At 36.8% G+C, this 19,266-nt stretch overlaps 2 protein-coding genes across 7 annotated transcripts in view; one reads left to right on the plus strand and one right to left on the minus strand.

Moving 5' to 3' along the window:
- The window catches only part of LOC107595742 (PDZ and LIM domain protein 7-like), a 40,298-nt gene extending 27,382 nt beyond the window's left edge, over positions 1 to 12,916 (minus strand). The window contains exons 1-2 of one of the 4 annotated variants that reach the window (XM_016286234.1): positions 12,801 to 12,916; positions 8,651 to 8,749 (exon numbers count right to left, since the gene is read on the minus strand). In XM_016286234.1, the coding sequence (XP_016141720.1) occupies positions 8,651 to 8,749; positions 12,801 to 12,821 (120 nt within the window). In that variant the 5' untranslated portion in view covers positions 12,822 to 12,916. Of the gene's footprint in view, positions 1 to 8,650; positions 8,750 to 9,964; positions 10,135 to 11,315; positions 11,457 to 12,800 lie in introns of those variants that run through there. The other 3 variants (XM_016286236.1, XM_016286235.1, XM_016286237.1) reach the window with 3 other exon arrangements.
- A 1,123-nt stretch (positions 12,917 to 14,039) lies between these two features.
- On the plus strand, positions 14,040 to 19,260 carry cltb (clathrin, light chain B). Of its 3 annotated transcripts, XM_016286322.1 has the most exons (7): positions 14,040 to 14,096; positions 14,204 to 14,444; positions 15,582 to 15,631; positions 15,761 to 15,878; positions 16,642 to 16,753; positions 18,028 to 18,081; positions 19,028 to 19,260. In XM_016286322.1, the coding sequence occupies exons 2-7, from the start codon at positions 14,264 to 14,266 to the stop codon at positions 19,197 to 19,199; spliced, it is 687 nt and encodes a 228-aa protein (XP_016141808.1). In that variant the 5' UTR covers positions 14,040 to 14,096; positions 14,204 to 14,263; the 3' UTR covers positions 19,200 to 19,260. The 3 variants fall into 3 exon arrangements, with proteins under 3 accessions (XP_016141808.1, XP_016141807.1, XP_016141809.1); XM_016286321.1 differs by having other exon boundaries at positions 14,043 to 14,444; XM_016286323.1 differs by lacking the exon at positions 18,028 to 18,081 and having other exon boundaries at positions 14,043 to 14,444.
- The last annotated feature ends 6 nt before the right edge of the window (positions 19,261 to 19,266 follow it).

Consider the following 19,266-nt stretch of genomic DNA (forward strand, 5'->3'; position numbering starts at 1 on the left):
GTTAAACCATCAAGCTTTCATATTGGCAGAAAAAAGCGTCTCATAAATCTTCTCTTTTGTTGTCAACAGTCTGTTTATTAGTACTTTTCAAAAGTTTGGGAAGATGGTTGGTGCATGTTGTGTTCCCAAATCTGTTATAAGCAACCCAAACTGAGCTGCCTGAATGTTTAAATTTAAAAAAGTAATAATAATAATAATAATAATAATAATAATAATAAACATGCCCTGCTTCACTCTTCACTTCATGCAGCCTTTGTGGTTTGACAAGTCAAAATTGCAACTTCAGTAATATAGCCCTACCTCATGGTATTTAAACAAAACAAAAAAAAAATTTAATAAAAAAAAAAGCAAGATAAGCAGATTGTTGACACTGTTCTTTTACATTCAGTGGAAGTGAATAGAGACCAGGGAGCTTTAAGCTCCAAAAATAAAAAGTCAAAAATGATTTGTCACTCAAAAAGTCTGTGTGATTTGAGGTATATTCTGAGCCAACAATACTTTTATGGTGCTTTTGTCATTTTAGAGCTTAACAGTCAGACTCTGCTCAATATTCACTTGCAATGAGAAAGAGCATTGCAACATATTGCCAAACATCCACTTGTGGTCTACGGCAAGAAAAGAAAAAGCACCATCACTTCACTTCACACTCAGAAGTAAACACGTGGAGAAACATAGGCACAACAGAAAAAAAATTATGTTGAGACACAAAGGATAAGGAAAGAAGACAAGGGAACTGTGGATGGTTGAGTATACAGATAAAGCTGATGGACATGACCACCTGTGTTCCTGGCTCAAATTCAGAGCCCAGCTGTTCCTTGACTTGAGTCTGGTGGCAGTAAATTGCTGCGCTAAGACCTTTTACAAGTCAAAGGGGGAAGAGTTGAGAAACCTTAAAACTTCTGATATCAATATACAGGATGACATAAGAAAATAAACTCATATAAACAGCTGAAAACGAGGAGGTAAGTCATTTTAGATGTTCAAGGTGGATGATATGGGTCACAATCAACAATTTTCTCAAAAAACATTTTCTATGCATGTCCCGGATATCTGAACTAGCTAAACAGTCTTTAAAATCATGGCCCATTTACAATTTTCCCTCCCAGACACGCCGCAAATCCTTGCCGCATTTCACTTTCCATTTCCTTATGGGGGGCTGTAAGACTCGGGGCCTCAGTGCAATTGCGTCAGCTCATACGAGTGAGCCATAAATATCTTGGATGTAAGAGCCAAGCTTCAAACCAAACCGTCTTCAGAGGTCTTAGCAGCCACTGCCACACTAACAAGCCCCCCAAAAAACTAAAATATATATATTTTAACAAACTTGTTAAAATGACAAATTCTGATGAGTAGGTCCACAGGCCAGAGACTCTGAGAATATGATCTGTAAACTCTGTACAATTTATTTATGTTTTTTAAGTAAAAGTTCAGCCAAAAGTGAAAATTTGGGGAACAGAAAAGCAGGGCTTCTTTTTTTTTTTAAAGGAACTTCTTACAATGACAGTTCATGGTAACGAGTAGGGGTGTGAACTAGGGCTGTCGCGATTCGTCGATTCTATTCGACTATTAAAAATCCTCGACTTCATTTTGCCTGCGTCGACTAACCGGCAAAATACCGGAAGTGGCGCATTTCATGGACTAGAATCCATAAAACACATTATTAGACTGTTTTCCAAGGCCTCGTGATATATTAAACCCGTGTAAAAAAATCATAATTAAGCATAATTGTGAATTCAAAAAGCTACGATTTAATAAAATAATTATGTGTGATGCAGTTATGTGTAGGTTACGTACGTGCGTCTCACAGTGCTCCGTTCACAGTAAATGCTGTTCCACAGGAACTGTTATTATTTACATGTGTGGAGCGGCTCAAACTCCATCTCTGCATGTTGTTGTGAGTTTGGGTTTATTATAACGTTCATCTGGGAATGCAACGTGCACCATTTCATAAGATTTGTAAGGTAAATCATTTATAAATCCACGCAAACACAGGAGAATACATCATTATCTCACAGCTTCAAAATAAAAGCTCAAACCCTCACTCTCAGTTTACATGTTTTGATGTCCACATATTCATTAAATTACAGAGGCTATAGCATTTCTGTCGTAAAGAAATGGCCAAATGTTAAAGATTAAGTGGACATTTGAATTAAATGATGCTTGGTAAATATTAAACAAGTATTAGATCGCACAGTAATGTGTAAAAACAATCGTCAGGCCGTTGGCGCCCCCTGCAGGCCTTTGTTGTAATGCGTACTGTACATTAGCTCTATTCACTGATCTATAATAGAGATTATATTACATTATTTTATAATTATATATAGATCAGTGGCTCTATTACATTATAATACAGTATTTTAACAGTTGTGTTCAATAAAACCATATGATTTCTTGCTTTTGATACTTTATTTTAACTAATTATTATTGCCTCATTGCTATTATATATGTATTTTAAGTCAATTTAAAGGCTATTGTTCACTTAACCTACATCGATTTTTATTACCACAAAAATTAATTATTAATTATATTTTAGTTTTACATTTTGTCAATGGATTGTTTACATTTATACTTTTTATGGTACACTACTGAATGGCAAAGTTGCGAGTTTAATAAAATGTTCTCGCTTAGATTAATTGATTAATCGATAAATTAGTCGATAGATTAATCAAAATAAAAACAGTTGTTAGTGGCAGCCCTAGTGTGAACCTACACTAGTCTCACGGTTCGGTTACGATTATCATTTCATCGATTCGGTTCAATTCGATATCACGATGCATTGACAATGCACTGCATCCTCAATTTTACTTCACATTTATCAAATTTTGTCAATAAATACAAGCAGTCAGATATATGAACTGTACCTGACCTGGTTTCTTAAGTTAGTGGTATTACCCCCTGCTAGTGATGTGACATTTGAACCGAGGCATCGGAGCTTGTGTTGAGAATAAATGGGCGTGCTAGATGAAGCCTTGAGCCGAAGCTTGTGTTGTGTTGTTAATTGTCATAAAAATCATGTGACCAATAACAAATGAAGCTTCACTTTCTGTCCAGTCACATGCGCGATTCACTTTGCGTGTTGAAATCATACTGTATAAAAACATGGACGTAGTGTCCGTGCTGTCACCCGCATCAAATGAAAGAGTTCAAGCAGGTAAGTTTAATTTTAATTTTCCCATACATTGATTTATTTGTGGCGGCCCGCCACAATATCAAAACTGACTGCCACAAATAGATTTTCCAAAAGGCATTGACTTCCTTAAATAAACATGAGTACTGCACATGTCAAAGTCGAAACCCGGTGCGGGTGTTTTTATATCACTATTTCTGAAGGAAACCGACTGTCTTCAGAAAATTATGGATGTCATTTTCATTTCATCTTGCCTGTAATGCCTGATAAAGCAGCGTTTGTGAGCTGAGCGCTGCTTTGTGTACAGCCTTACTGAGGAAACCTCTATCTCTCCCGCTCTACAAGCACCTCCTGCTGGTAGAGAATTAATTTGCATATATATGCCGCCACAAATAAAGTGCAAGTCCGGGGGAAACACCACTTCTGTTATGAATATTATTCAATATTTGAATTTGAATGTCGGATTGAAATGTTATTAGAGTAGTAGTTAATCGTTAGCATAAGTGCGGCTAACGCTAATGTAATGAGCATTAGAATGAAGTTTCTTTATTAACCATTTAATGCTCCTATAACTTTTATTAGGGTAAAAAAAACAGGAGGACATGATGATATTTACTATTTTTACACACCAGAGGCTTTTAAATGAATTGTGAATCCAAAATATGCGTGTTAGAGAATGTACAAATGGTTAACATTGTTTGTGTCATATCAGTCAGAAAAGCAGTTCTGGCCTTTTTTTTTTTGCTAACTTAGTTGTTATTCTTGGCTGTACACAGTTTGGATTTTTTAATTAGCATGTTTTTGTGTTTTGCTTTGGTACTGAAATTGGTACTGAGAACCGTGGATTTTCACTGGTATTGGTACCGAATACTGAAATGTGGGTACCGTGACAACACTAGTCTGCAGTGAATTATTACATTTTCTTGACAGCTAGTAATCTTGATATATTTGATGTGTGTGTGTACATACATGCATACATACATACATACGTACGTACGTACACGTTTTATACTTTTTAGCAAGGATAAATTACATTTATCAAAAGTGACAGTAAAGATATTTACAGTTACAGAAGATTTCTATTTCAAACAAAAGCTGTTCTTATTAACTTTTTATTCATCAAGAATCCTAAAAAAGGTGGTTTCCACAAAAATATTAAGTAGTATAACCATTTTCAGCATTGATAAGGAATGTTTCTTGAGCATAAAATATAATAGGATCATGTAACACCGAAGACTGGAGTCTTCAGCTTTGCCATCACAGGAAAAAAAAATTACATTTGAAAATATATTAAATTAAAAAACTGTTAATTTAAATTGTAATAATATTTCACAATATTACTGTTTTTTGTTTATTCATCTATTTATTTGTTTGTTTGGATTTTTTAACAAATGCAGCATTGATCATAAAAGTCATCAGCATTTAAGGTCTGTTTTCCTTCAAGAAACATTCTTTACACTCTTATATCTTCAATAAATTGGATTAAGTCAGCTTTTAAAAGCACACTAGCACGTAGATGACCTCAAAGCTAGAAGACATTGACTAAAAGCCACAAAATGCTAACTTTAATTTTATGGGGTCTCTAACCTCCAGAGTAATATGCACAAAGTAATAAATGTCTTCATCAAGGGAGCAGACCAGCTTCAGTTCAGCTTAATGTCACAGTGCCGGAACCCCAGGGAACAAATCACAAAAGAAAAACTCAAACTGTGCTCTAATCTTCTGAAGATTACATCATATATTATTTTCTAATTGCAGTTGTGTTTAATTTCAGCTGAATGGCATGTTGCCTGCTAATGCAAACCAGATGGACATCCACTAAAGCGAATACAAATCATAACATTTGCACACTGGAATGATTATGGATTTCATAGCTAGTACACAAAGATCCATCCTTCTCTGTGCGCGTCATCTGTAGGTTTCACGTTGCTTTCACCATGAAAGTCTTCCTTTGAGGTTAAAGAACCAATGCATCTGGTTTTGGGAATGATTTGAGACATTAATGAATAGTGGGTGCAAAAGTAGACAAAGGGCTGCTCTGTTGCCAGGAATAGGAAAGCAGCATTGAAATCCCAGGAATGCTGAAGAAATGTGCCGATGTGTGCAATGAAAAGTGAATAGGAGGAGGAGGTGGAGGTGGAGGAATAAAGGAAAATGCTCTGAAAAATATTAAGGCCAAACCAGCTTCCAAATACCATTAGCTGATGAACTGAATCCCTACTTTTGACATGGGAAAAACTCAATTGCTAATTCTGCGAGACTGTATTAGAAAATAGGAGACTGGGGTGGGTTTTTTGAGCATTATGTGGTTTCTAGGGTGTTACTAGGTGGTTACTTAATGGCCCAAGTCAAAAGAGGCCAAACCAAAGACATGCACTAAATATAGCTCGGTCCCTCATTTAAAGGCACCGTTCACCCAAAAATTAAAATTCTTGTAATCATTTACTCACCTTCATGTTGTTTCAAATGTTGTACTAATAACACTTTGGTTAATCTTCAAAACACACATTTAGATCTTTTTAAATGTAATCTGAGAAGTTTATGTTCCTCCATTTAAAGTCCAGGTAACCAAAACCTAAAAGATCCAAAAATCCATATGAATAGAGCGGTACAAGCCTAAATTATATTTGTTGATCATATAATGCAATCGTATCTCTTCACAAGACTTGGATTAAACCTCTTGATTCAAATGGATTTATTTTACCACGCCTTTGTTTTACAATGTTTTGGTTACCTGGACTTTCAATGGAGAAATACTTGCATGAGGGTAAGTAAATTAATATAGATTTTTGATTTTTGGGTGATTTACCCCCCTATCCATACGGGATGACAGTGCATGTTTAGACAAAAACAAATAAATCAAAATGCTTTGAAAATAATAGTAACCACTCCTCACCTCAACGACTATTTTTCATGCCTGTATAGCACAATCAATGCAGGATGTGTTACATGACAAAGTTTAAAACACAAGATTAGTGGTTTGTTCAAATCCTTAGCAAGCACCACCAATTATTATGTTTAACATCAAATGTTCAAGCAGTCTCTATAAATAAACCACGGTTCCATTTCATCCCTCTCCTGTTTGAATGACGGCCTTATGCGCCTAAGCCCATAAAACCTCACTCTTTAACATCTTTGTTCTCCCACTGAGGAGAAGGGGGGGGGAAAGAGACCACCCGTCTTCAAATTACTCCACTTTAGAACCCGTGGACAGAGCATATCTTCATTACCTTATGACCTGTTTAGACCCAGCGTGATTTAACACTGCATAACTTGACAGTTCAGCACTGTAAGAGGGCATAGACTTCCACCAAGATGAATGAACCACCGCCCTTCATATCAGACTAACAAATCACCTTTAACAGCATAGTACAATCTCAAACGACAGAACAAACACACCTAATGATTAACCTCCTGTCACGCTAATGACTCGCTGATGTCAACCTGAACACAGGAAGCCGTCTGGCTGGAACATTCCTTTGAAAAGTGTTTATTTTACTGTGTTGTACCAAACCTCCAAATTTTAATATTGGAAATAAACGTTCCAGTGTAGGTCATGTGATTAGTTTTAAGGTAGTAAATGGTGATAACATGCCAGTTTGGTGCTTTACAATAGAAATAGTCCTTTGAGGCCTTACATAGAGAGCCACTGAACTATAAAGTGAATAAATGATCCATCGGAATGGACTTCTCTCTACTTTTAGCAATTTTCCATTTCTTTAAAGCAACGCTGAAGTGGTTCCTGCAGTTTTACTAAAATATCAGAAGATAGCCTTCATTTTTAAAATGATTGGCATCATTTTTGCCATGTTAGCTCTAGCGTGAGGAGATGCTGGTATCTGTTCAATCCTGTAATGAAATCATTCTTCATAAACACAAGATCCTGCACTGCGCTTTATGAGAAGTTAAATCAGGTTAGGAATGACACGCACAGACACGCTCCTACTATTGCATAACATCTGGCAGCAGCAGGCAGCTTTACGACCGGCTCTCACACTGACAGATGAAGTCACCATTTTGACTGAAGCAGACATTTAAGGGAGTGTTAGTGCAAGTCAGCTATACAGATGTGCAAGGCTGCACGTTATACTACCAAGTCAGACAAAGCAAGGGAAATTGTGATAACGTTGTAAAGTCTAGCAGAGCTAAAACCATAGAAAATCTAGCTGATATTGTTTCCTTGATATTTAGAAGCTGATATTCACATAAAATAATTTAAAAACAGTAAATGAGACATCTATTACCAAATGGCAAAGCTTTCAGGAATTTTTTTTACTTTAATGCCATTTCTAATAAAATTGAACATGTCGTTGGGCCATATAAATGTCCATACATGAAGACACAAGACTTGTTAAAGGAGAAGTATGCAATTTCTGCCACACTAGCATAAATGAGCGAAACTGGCTGTTTTCAAATCATTTTCTCAAACTCGTGCGGAGGTGTGCTTCTTGTACAATGATGTAACTCACTGCTTAACTACTGTAGAATGGTAATAGAAATAGATAGATATAATAGATAGAAAAGACCCCCCCAAAAAAATAAAAAATAAAATAAAAACATGCTTCTAACTACAGGTCGAGAGCATACATTTCTGCAATAATGTTTGTGAATGTTCGTTGAAACTACAGTTTCGGGAATTCCGAAATATTGGTAACAATGGCACATGTGACCACAGCTGTCTAACAATGCTTTTGGGAAACACACCACTGATCAGAAGTCACAATGACAGTACAGAGTAACAATGTGTACTCAACCTACAAATAGCTTACTTATGGTTCCCTCCCTGTGCATATTAATCTGAGATAGAATAAAGTATTTTAACATGAAAATGTACAGGCAGCATTTTTATCCAAATCAAGGCCTCATTGTATTCATATACATACAAAATGACCTTTCAGGTCCACAACAGCACTAGCTACCAGAGCTTGTGTCTATACTGCAAACAACACTGCTCATACAAGGAATGGAACTTCTGCATCTGGACCTGATCTGTTCAATATGCTCCATTGGAGGTGCTATTAAGACAGGATTCAATGACCTTAAAGAGAGAACAACGCATGCTGGAAACTAAAAGCATAACATATCCTTGTGAGGAGACATCTGAATGGAGTTCTGAAGCAGCCCTTTTCTTATGGGGTTGATATCAAGCGGTGACATGTTTCTGAAGGAATGCAAGTTTTGAAATAGACCTCATGAAGCACTGAGCACACTTTTCTTATTAACTCTATTGCATTTCCTTATGAGGTGTGTTTGATGGCTTTCTGCGTGCAGAGGCGGGACTGTAAACTGACACAGAATTGAATGAAATTGGATGAAAACACCTTGAGTGAGTGATGGGTTCACGTTATCTAAATTAAGTCTGCTAAACGCCTTGTTGTGTTGTGATGAACCTTGTTCATCATTTGTCAAAATGAAAGGGAACAAACGAGATGAATACATAATTTATAAGCAGCTAAAGCTTAAGCTGTAAACAAAGCAATGGGTCTATTACCCATCACTACATCCAAGATGGAGGTCACTTACTCTTGACACGGTCAGGGGCATGTTGAAGTCCTTGCCTCCCTGAAGCCGAAAACCCCAGGGAGCAGGTCCGTTGAGCGTTACACTATATATATTCATGGCCTAAAGAGAAAACAAACACAGAAGAATGATTATAGTTTCATTACATCACAGTAATAATATTATAAGTGATTCAGAGCGCCTAACAAGGCTGAAACCAAACATTCCAGACCCACACACGTGAACCGTGTCTGGTATGCTGTTGACGTCTGACTGTCTGTGAATTAAACCCAACAAACTTTTTTGAACTGGAAGATACATTGAACAATTATATAGTAGAATATTTAACAATATATAGGATATTAAAATTTACCCTGATTCATATAGTACACTCACATAAAGCTATATATACTAGAAAGAAATACTAGACATTTCTAAAAAAAAAAAAAAATTATAATAATTTTTTTTTGGCCATCTGTGGCTTCATGAAGAACCTTTAACATCCATGGAACCTTTCATTGCACAAAAGAAAAAAAAATGTTCTTTTTAGAACTCTTCACTGAAAGTTTCTTTGGGGAACCAAAAATGGTTCTACTATGGTATCACTGTGAAAACCCCCTTTTGGAACCTGTATTTTTATGTGTACATCAAAACTCATCTCTGTGGTTGCTTAAACGATGTTATCGCAAAGGTCTCTATATAAAGTTGGATATCCAACTTGACAATTGAAAGCAAGTTTTCAGGTTTTAATGCATTTGGCTCAAGATTAACATTACTGAAACCATTTGAAAACACTTTTATTCCTGCGTGACCAATTGTTCATGGTTAAACAGTAGTGTTCATGGAAACATTTGAGAACCGGCTTATTTAAATGAATTATCAGGTAGGTGACAGAAATAAGCACCTATATACTTCCATTGCGTGGTGAACTGCAAATTACTGGTCAGTGATACACAATGAAAGTGCACATTATCTACACTCAAATCTGTGAGAACCCAGAACATTTTAAAAGCTCAACATAGATTTATAGCACTCAGTGGCTGTTCGAATAAAGCAAACACTCAATGACCCACTTATGTGTGGTGACAGCAGATTAATTTAACAACTAATGAGCCATTTTATTCCTGAAACACTAAAATAATCCACTGCTGGCACCTCCAGCACACCATTGCATCACTGTGTTAATTATGTTACAGGTTGGTACAAGAGCAAATAGTAACATGACATAAAATTGAAACCCAAGGACGAGCAGAGACCCCCAAATCATGACATTTTCCCCCTCCCTGTGACTTATGGTCCTCAAACTCCAGAGGCTATCCTATCCCACATGGAATTTACCTGTTGTAGGGTGGCGTGCCGCACACATACCTTATGCCACGGGCCAAACTTGTCACCCAAACCTCCAGAAAACCAAGTGGAAATCTGGCACTGCGAGACAGCCTGACTTTCTCACTGCTGGCAAAGCTCAACTCCCTCCCCTCCTTCTTTGTGACACGGGTTCGCTCCACGTCGCTCTTACTCCACAGGCTATATAAGGAATGTAAAACTACACCAAACTATTTCAGCCCAACACCCACGAGTCACGGAGAGGGGGAAGAGAGACCAAGAGAGAGAGAGAGGGAGGGAGGGAAGAAAGGAAGTGAAAAAATTTACTTCCTCAGATTCTCTAGCTCTAGATGTAACATTTAAACCCATAAACTACTAGAAAAAGTCATCAGAAGGCAGGTTGGATGGGTGGGAAGCCAAATGAACATTCCTCTCAATGTGGATACCATATGCTTCATGGTTGCACCCACGGTTGGGTATAAGACAGCAACTTGAGAGTGCAGCGGCACCGTTTTGCCCTGCGGTAAAACTGCAATTGAGAATACATTACACATTCTGAATGGTCTTTTCGCACGGTGCGAATAACATATGTTTTGGATGGCAAAACCGTTACCACCCAAAGCAGGTTATGTCATTGAATACAATGAGAGGACAAAACTGCTGCTGTTGTCGTACCCTGCGGTAAAACTGTAATTGAGAGGGCACTGTACTTTCTCAAAGGTCTCTTTTCTGGCGCATTTCAATTTTCCATTAAATACCTCCAAATACATACATTCCTTTGTAAAATTATTTATTTTTAAAATAGCATTCATTCAGAAGTCTGACATTTCATCCCCTGTGGTGAATTTTACTGTATTGCTTAAGAATTGATAAAACTGAAAAAGGACATAACTATGCATAAAACAGTTAAGTGTTCAAGCAGTCTGAATTAATTTCTGTCAATGGGGTTATGTGAGTGCAAGAACAAATCCTGTACTTTGCAAACTGAACCCAGAACATTTTAAAAGCTCAACATAGATTTATAGCACTCAGTGGCTGTTCGAATAAAGCAAACACTCAATGACCCACTTATGTGTGGTGACAGCAGATTAATTTAACAACTAATGAGCCATTTTATTCCTGAAACACTAAAATAATCCACTGCTGGCACCTCCAGCACACCATTGCATCACTATGTTGATTATGTTACATGTTGGTACAAGAGCAAATAGTAACATTACATAAAACAGAAAGTCAAGGACAAGCTGAGACCCCCAAATCATGACATTTTCCCCCTCCCTGTGACTTATGGTCCTCAAACTCCAGAGGCTATCCTATCCCACATGGAATTTACCTGTTGTAGGGTGGCGTGCCGCACACATACCTTATGCCACGGGCCAAACTTGTCACCCAAACCTCCAGAAAACCAAGTGGAAATCTGGCACTGCGAGACAGCCTGACTTTCTCACTGCTGGCAAAGCTCAACTCCCTCCCCTCCTTCTTTGTGACACGGGTTCGCTCCACGTCGCTCTTACTCCACAGGCTATATAAGGAATGTAAAACTACACCAAACTATTTCAGCCCAACACCCACGAGTCACGGAGAGGGGGAAGAGAGACCGAGAAAGAGAGGGAGGGAGTGAAGGAAGAGAAAACATCTACTACCTCAGATTCTCTGACTCTAGATTTAAACCCATAAACTACTAGAAAAGACATCAGAAGGCAGGTTGGATGGGTGGGAAGCCATTCCTCTCATCCTCTCAATGTGGATACCATATGTTTCATGGTTGCACCCACTGTTGGGTATAAGACAGCAACTTGAGAGCACCGTTTTGCCGTTTTGCCCTGCGGTAAAACTGCAATTGAGAATACATTACACATTCTGAATGGTCTTTTCGCACGGTGCGAATAACATATGTTTTGGATGGCAAAACCGTTACCACCCAAAGCAGGTTATGTCATTGAATACAATGAGAGGACAAAACTGCTGCTGTTGTCGTACCCTGCGGTAAAACTGTAATTGAGAGGGCACTGTACTTTCTCAAAGGTCTCTTTTCTGGCGCATTTCAATTTTCCATTAAATACCTCCAATTTCATACAGTCCTTTGTAAAATAATTTATTTTTAAAATAGCATTCATTCAGAAGTCTGACATTTCATCCCCTGTGGTGAATTTTACTGTATTGCTTAAGAATTGATAAAACTGAAAAAGGACATAACTATGCATAAAACAGTTAAGTGTTCAAGCAGTCTGAATTAATTTCTGTCAATGGGGTTATGTGAGTGCAAGAACAAATCCTGTACTTTGCAAACTGCATGTAACTCAGTATTGTCCTAGAAACTATACATAAACTATAATCATTTGTATTTTCTTCCGTAAGAAGAAATAAGACAAAAGTCAAGGCCTTTGATCATTTAAACTAAATACAATCTCCAGTAAACTTGGATTTAACTCTGTTAAATCTTACAACTAAAATATCTTTGTTTTGTTTTGTTTTTTAAATCAATTTCCTACAGAGACGATATTTAGTTTTTTAGAGAATCCAGATTAGATGCAAAACCACATTCAAATGTAAACTAATGTATTACTAATTGCCTGTTAGGAAAAGTCCCAAAGTAACCAACTCATAGGCTACTGTATTAACATGCCGCATTAAATCATAAAGCCACATTATAGCAATCTTCAATTACATCATAAATCAAATACACACAGCTCAAACTGATGCAGAAGTTTGCCATCGTAACCAGTTATAGTCTTCTGTAATACTTCTCATTAGAGAGACTATGTAACCTAGAAACGTGATACACTCTTCTTTAAAGCTCGGCTGCAGCCGGTACATCCAAAAAGAAGTTGGGAAGCAGTGCGTTTACCTCTTTCGGATCGGCAGACATCGCAGCCTTCAGTCTTCTGATCTGATGGGCTGTTATAAGGAGATCAAGTAAACTTCACAACTTTCTGGACTCGCGCGCAGTAGCCGCAGGTTTGCTCTGTTGGATTTTCTTTTAGTAGGACTCTGATTATACGTCATGCGTCACGTGGCGGGGGGGGGGGGGGGGGTTATGGTACACAACGGTAAATGGTAAAAAAAAAAGAGTAGTTTTTCTATAAAATTATGATTTTCTTTTCTATTTAAATGCATATTTCTTTTAGAAATTGATAGATTTATATTCTTGGAACTCATACAAACCAAAAATACGTAGATCCCTATCATTTAACCTTCACTGAAGGCTCACTCATCCTCACTCTCATCACATGGAAGAGCTAACTTCGCACTCTTCCTATTGGTCTTTCCATAAAATAGCCTATTGCTGCATTCATTTTCTGAAAAGAAGAAATTATTTTGTTATTTATACATAAATACAACTATACTACAACTATAAACACTTCAAATAAATAAATAACTGCAATCATATTATTGATGCTACTATCTATAAACAATCCCAATGGGGAAATACATTACTGCAGTTCCACTATGGTACAGAGTAGCCATATGGCAACATACCTATTTTTCCCGTATAATGGTACAGCATTGCCATAACGAAACATTGATATTTTCTCAGTTAAAAGTAATACTAATGTTAGTTAAATCGTGAATAAAAATGATCTAATTTACTTAACAAAGATGCTGCAAACCTCCCCATTAGAAGAGACGTTTAGAAATGAGGTTAATAGAGCAATTTCTGGAACACTTCAACAGGTGTCTTCAGTGTGAGGGTGACAGTGGGAAAAAGAGTTTTGGACAGACATTCAAATGTCAAGTGACTTAAAAACAGCATATTGTCTATCTTAATAAGAATAAGGCCTCACTCTTCTAATTCCCATAGTGCAATATTGTAATTTTTTTTCAGAATAACAAGGAGATGAGTAGAAATTAATTATTGCCAATAATTATAATAATATCCGTACCATAAGGGGTTAAAAATCATTTTATTCCATTAACATTTTTAAAGATGAAAAAGGAAAACAAGTCATCACATCACCGTATGAACTATGGCAAACACCTTGATGCAGGGTCGAAATCTGAATTACGTACTGACTCCAGCAGATGGAGACAAAGCACCACAAATCTACTGTGCGTTCACATTATTGTTACAGAAAATTTCCCTGCCCTCCCACCAAGAGCTGCGTGTCATTCAACTCACAGCCAACCTGCTGCCATAAACAAAGTAACAATTATTGTATATACTTTTACAACGCGCAAATCTGTCTATGTTTGACCTTTAACAACTAATGTAAGTTTATTTTTCGTGGAACACTCCTAACTTGCTTGAAGAACAAAACAGCTGGAGGGTTTTAGTGCAGCTTTACGGAAGCCGGTGTTACTTTGTTAAACATGGCTGACGACTTTGGCTTTTCGGCTTCCGACAACGGAGTTCATGCAGAAGAAGATCCGGCCGCGGCGTTTCTGGCGCAGCAGCAGAACGAGATCGCCGTGATCGAGAACGACAGCGCCGGGTTCAGTGCGCTGGAGGACGGCGGACCTCCGCCCGCGAACACCTACACGTCGTTCGGAGGTGATTGTGTCATGCTGGCCTGCTTGCTTGCACTTAAACATTATTACGCTTTTTATTATATTATTATACGACTATTCAAGTTTGTATTTAGTGTAAACAATGTAAAATCTTACTACAATAACCTTATTTCATATAAGTACCAGTAGTACCATTCTTGAAATTGTACCATGGTATACTTGGAGTACCATGTACATACTATATATGAATATGGTACTAAATGAGTGCCATATCACTTACAAATAAAGTACCATGATTTTTGACAATTCCATACAAAAAGTACTTTGGCAGTACTGAAATTATTGTACCATGATATTTACTAGTACTTTTAAGAATCCCATGATACATGTCCTAAACATATTGTGTATATATATATATATATATATATATATATATATATATATATATATATATTACCACTGGATACCGCCATTGTACAATAGTACTGCTACAGCACTTTTTAGTAAAGGATAGTGCACAATTACAACCACAATTACAAGTTTACAAAATAATAACAACCATATGTGTTGTTTGTTAATATTAATCGTTGTTACTAATAACAATATAGCAAAGATGCTGTAATATGAATTGTGTGGGAAGTGATTTACAATCATAATCATCATCAAAATGATCCATAAGCTGACAGTCGTGGAGAGAGATTATTTATAATTGACAACAACCATGAAGACTTTGATATATATTTGGATTGCTGAGTTTCATTAAGATAATAAAGTGAACCCCAAGCTAATACGCACCAAATCAAGTTTTGTGGTCAAAGTTTTTCAGTAGTCTTAACATGACATGTTCAGCTTTCATGCTGGAGTTAAAGTCACACCTGTCACACTATCAATTTAAGACGAGCAAGCAAACTGGAAAGGCGCACTAGTAAAGGCTATTTGTGAATAACAAAAGAGTAGAGACAATCAAGGTTGCTGAACTAAACCATTTTGAAAAGTGAACACACACCAGCCCACCTGCAGACTAGATCCAGAAATTGTGAGAGAGCTCTTTACATACTCACGGTCCAACAAGGTGTGCTGCATTCCAGTGATGTTTGTAAGGTTTCTATAGTCAACGTAGCGTAGAAACTGTTGCCTAACAAGTGCTTAAACTCATGTTGTTTCTTCTATTTGAGCGCAGGTGATTTTGGAGAAGCACCAGCTACTGCTGTAAACGGAGATATGTTTCAAGTGAGTGTGGTTAGAAAAGCATCAAATCTTGTCATATTAAATGCTCTTGTTTGTTTTTATGTACTACAACACAATTGGCAGTTGTGCCAGGAACAGACGTTGTTAACGTTACATTACTTGAAACATTAGGACACCAACGGCACAACAGACAGCTACTCAGCCATTGCCCAAGTCGACATACAGAGACAAGAACCTGAAAGCCTTCGCAAATGGAGGGAGGAACAAAAGGCTCGGCTGGAGGAATTAGGTACTGAATAATTATAAATAACTGTGAGCAGGAAATTGTGCTTTTTGTGTTTGTGTGTTACAAACTGGATAGACTGCCATGTTCAATTAAGACAATTATTTGGCATATCACAATATTATATGGAGGAAATTTCTCAGGTGAAAGCCTTGGCTCTTAAAAGCTGGTTTAACGGTATTTAATTTAAAAAGCTCTATTTCTTTTATTTCTTTATTTTTTATTATTATGTTTTTTTCTTCAATTTAAAACCAGTCAATTAATAGTGCTTTTGACAAATATGTTTACAATTATCCAGTTTATTCCACAAAAAGCTGGTCTCTTAATATGGTGGCCAACATGTTTAGATCACTTAGATCGCGTTGACAGTTGAATTCTAATAATTTAATCTCTTTAAAAAAAAACATTCGTGTTTTGTGAAACAAATGAATCATGGGAACAGAGTACTTCCACAGTGGCAGCAGTAGTCAAAAACATTCACTTTAAGTTATGCTACAGCCATGTAATAGACATCAGTATTTATTATTTGCTAGCAAAACATTAACAAAATGTTACAAATAAGAAAAGGTACACACTTCAATGGAAAATCAGTTAAAAGCCTTTATTCAAGTAGCTGATTTATAATAGGAAAAAAGCCAAATGTATTATGATCTCACATATGAGGATAAATCTTGCTTGCTTACTTGTTTATTTATTACTTTAAAAGAAAGAAAAGTAATCTAGCAATTTGTGTGTTGTGTATGAACTTTCTCTGTTTTCTGATGTGCAGATGCAGCTTCTAAAGCAGCTGAGGCTGTGTGGAGGGAAAAGGCCCGGAAGGAACTAGAGGACTGGCAAGTACACCAGAGTGAACAGATGGAGAAGAATAAAGCCAACAACAGGTATTTTCACTCTCTAACATCCAGGCTTTATTGATTGAGCTGTATGTATTTGTTAGTGAAAATTAGGATACAGACAGTTGTGAACCACCAGTCCATACGAGAAAAGACTTGTAATGGAGAACTTTAAAAATATGTATATATTTGTCAAACTCTAAAATACAGGCCAGTTTTATTGTTTACTATTGACATTAGTATAATTTTAGCTGATTTAAAGATATTTGTTTTTTGAGATTTTTTTTATATTTATAATATGTTTTAGATGAGGTCTCATCTTTCTCATACTCACAAGTAAATGTAATTAATCCATTATGAGTCTTACTGCTGAGAAACTAAAGCCAGCCACCTCTCACACTTCTCAACAGACTCTTGCATGGTATCTGATTCCCTCTGTTTTTACTGTAGTTTTTCATGTGCACAGAGAAGACTGTTCCGAATGCTGTCTGCATGCTTTTAATTCTTGATAACAATCACGTCGACTTTGACTTGTGTCATATTGTGAATAGTTGTAATTTTTTATTGGGTGTACCATCCGTTTTATTCACATTACAGTATTGTGATTGTGTGTGTGTGTGTGTGTGTGTGCGCGCGTTTTTGTGACAAATGAGGACATGCATTTGTATAATGACAAAGGTATGACATAGGTATTACAAAGAGAAGGTGACTTTTCAGGACATTACCCCATGTCCCCACTTTTCAAAACGCTTATAAATCACACAGAATGGAGTGTATTGAAAATCTGAAATAGCACAAAGTCTCCTGTGAGGGGTAGGTTTAGGGGTAGGGTTGGTGTAGGGCAATAGAATATACGGTCTGTACAGTATAAAAACCATTACGCCTATGGAATGTCCCCACTTTTCACAAAAACAAACCTGAGTGTTTGTGTGTGTGTGTGTGAATTTATAGCAGAGAGAGATACAAAGGCACATGTCAAGTTAAATAATCAATAAAGGAATGTTCCAGGTTCAATGCGGGTTAAAAATGTAGTGTTATTCCTCAGAAACAAAAATCGTATTTACAGTAATGCACTTACAATTCGTACTGAGGGGATGATCAAACTGATTGGATAGCATATGATGTTGTATCTTCAGTCTTCTTGATATCATGAAAAAGTATTTGATGTACTTTAACACTTCTTTTCATGGGCAGCTTGTGCGAGACTGACTTTCTTCTTATGTATTTCTCTCTCTTTCACTCTCCGGCTCCCATGTTTCTCTTCCTTTCATTTCTCTTCTTTTATTTTCCTCTTCCTACTGTTCTGCCTGTTTATGCATTAGGATCGCTGATAAGACTTTCTACAAACAGCCCAACTCCGATGCCATTGACTTTGTGTATGTTTAATGCAAATCTGTGAAATTGCACGTAATTGCACTCAAGTTTCTTGCTTGCGTTACATAAACAACCATTCATAAGTTTGAGGTCAGTACGATTTTTTCAAATGAAAAGTCTCCTGTGCTCTCCAGGGCTGCATTTATTTGATGAAAATATACAGTAAAAACACTAACATTGTGAAATATTATAAAAATTTAAAATAACTGTTTTCTATTTGAATATATTTTAAAATGTAGTTTATTTCTGTGATGGCAAATCAGGATTTTCTACAGATATTACTCCACTCTTCAGTGTCACATGATCCTTCAGAAATCATTCTAATATGCTGATTTGGTGCTTTAGAAACATTTGTTATTATCGATGTTAAAAACAGTTGTGCTGCTTAATATTTTTTGGGAAATGTTTCTTTCATGATTTTTTGAGGAATAGAAAGTTCAAAAGGACAGCATTTATTTAAATATGCTTTTGATCAATTGAATGCATCCTTACTGAATAAAAGTATCAATATCTTTCCAAATCTTACCGACCCCAAAGTTTTGAACAGTAGTGTAATCACATACAGGCTTTATTTCTCACTCCATTTAGAGATGGACCAATGATCTGTTCCACCAACATTTTTAAAGATAATCACACTTTTCTACTTACATTCTTGTTAACAGGTCTATAACTTCCACTTTTCTTTCTAAAGTGAGGAACACTTGACTTAACATGCCTACCCAAAAAGATGAAATATTAACATCAAATATCTTCTGATTGGCTGTGATTGTCACAGTTTCACATTCAGTGTGTTTAGACCTGGCTAGGACAAAAAATAATCTCTATTGGGTGTAGAAAATAATGTTGGTCGATCTCTAATTTCATTTGAGATTATGATAAGTGACATGGCTCTTACCTGAGCATCTGTGAAGTGTTGGTTCTCATGATTCTCTCCTATTGTCCATGTAGAGTGTCAGAGGAGGCCTTCCTCAAGGACTGCGATGATGACAGACCTGGAACAGAATGGGACAAAGTGGCCCGACTATGCGACTTTAACCCCAAAACCAGCCGTCAGACTAAAGACGTGTCTCGGATGCGCTCTGTTCTTATTTCTCTAAAACAAATGCCCCTGCTTCGCTAACATAACTCCCTCTTGTATTTCCTAGGCTTTCTTTCTTGTTCCCTCTTGCACTTTATTTTAGTGAGGT

This window comes from Sinocyclocheilus grahami, unplaced genomic scaffold (genome assembly GCF_001515645.1).
Source record: "Sinocyclocheilus grahami isolate Dianchi unplaced genomic scaffold, SAMN03320097.WGS_v1.1 scaffold208.1, whole genome shotgun sequence".
NCBI lineage: Eukaryota > Metazoa > Chordata > Actinopteri > Cypriniformes > Cyprinidae > Sinocyclocheilus > Sinocyclocheilus grahami.

What these genes read in the sequence shown, in the direction of transcription:
- cltb (XM_016286322.1), top strand. Translation starts at nt 14,264, where the DNA reads ATGGCTGACGACTTTGGCTTTTCGGCTTCCGACAACGGAGTTCATGCA. An exon ending in CACCTACACGTCGTTCGGAG is followed by an intron (nt 14,445 to 15,581) that starts GTGATTGTGTCA and finishes ATTTGAGCGCAG; the next exon opens with GTGATTTTGGAGAAGCACCA. An exon ending in TAAACGGAGATATGTTTCAA is followed by an intron (nt 15,632 to 15,760) that starts GTGAGTGTGGTT and finishes TTGAAACATTAG; the next exon opens with GACACCAACGGCACAACAGA.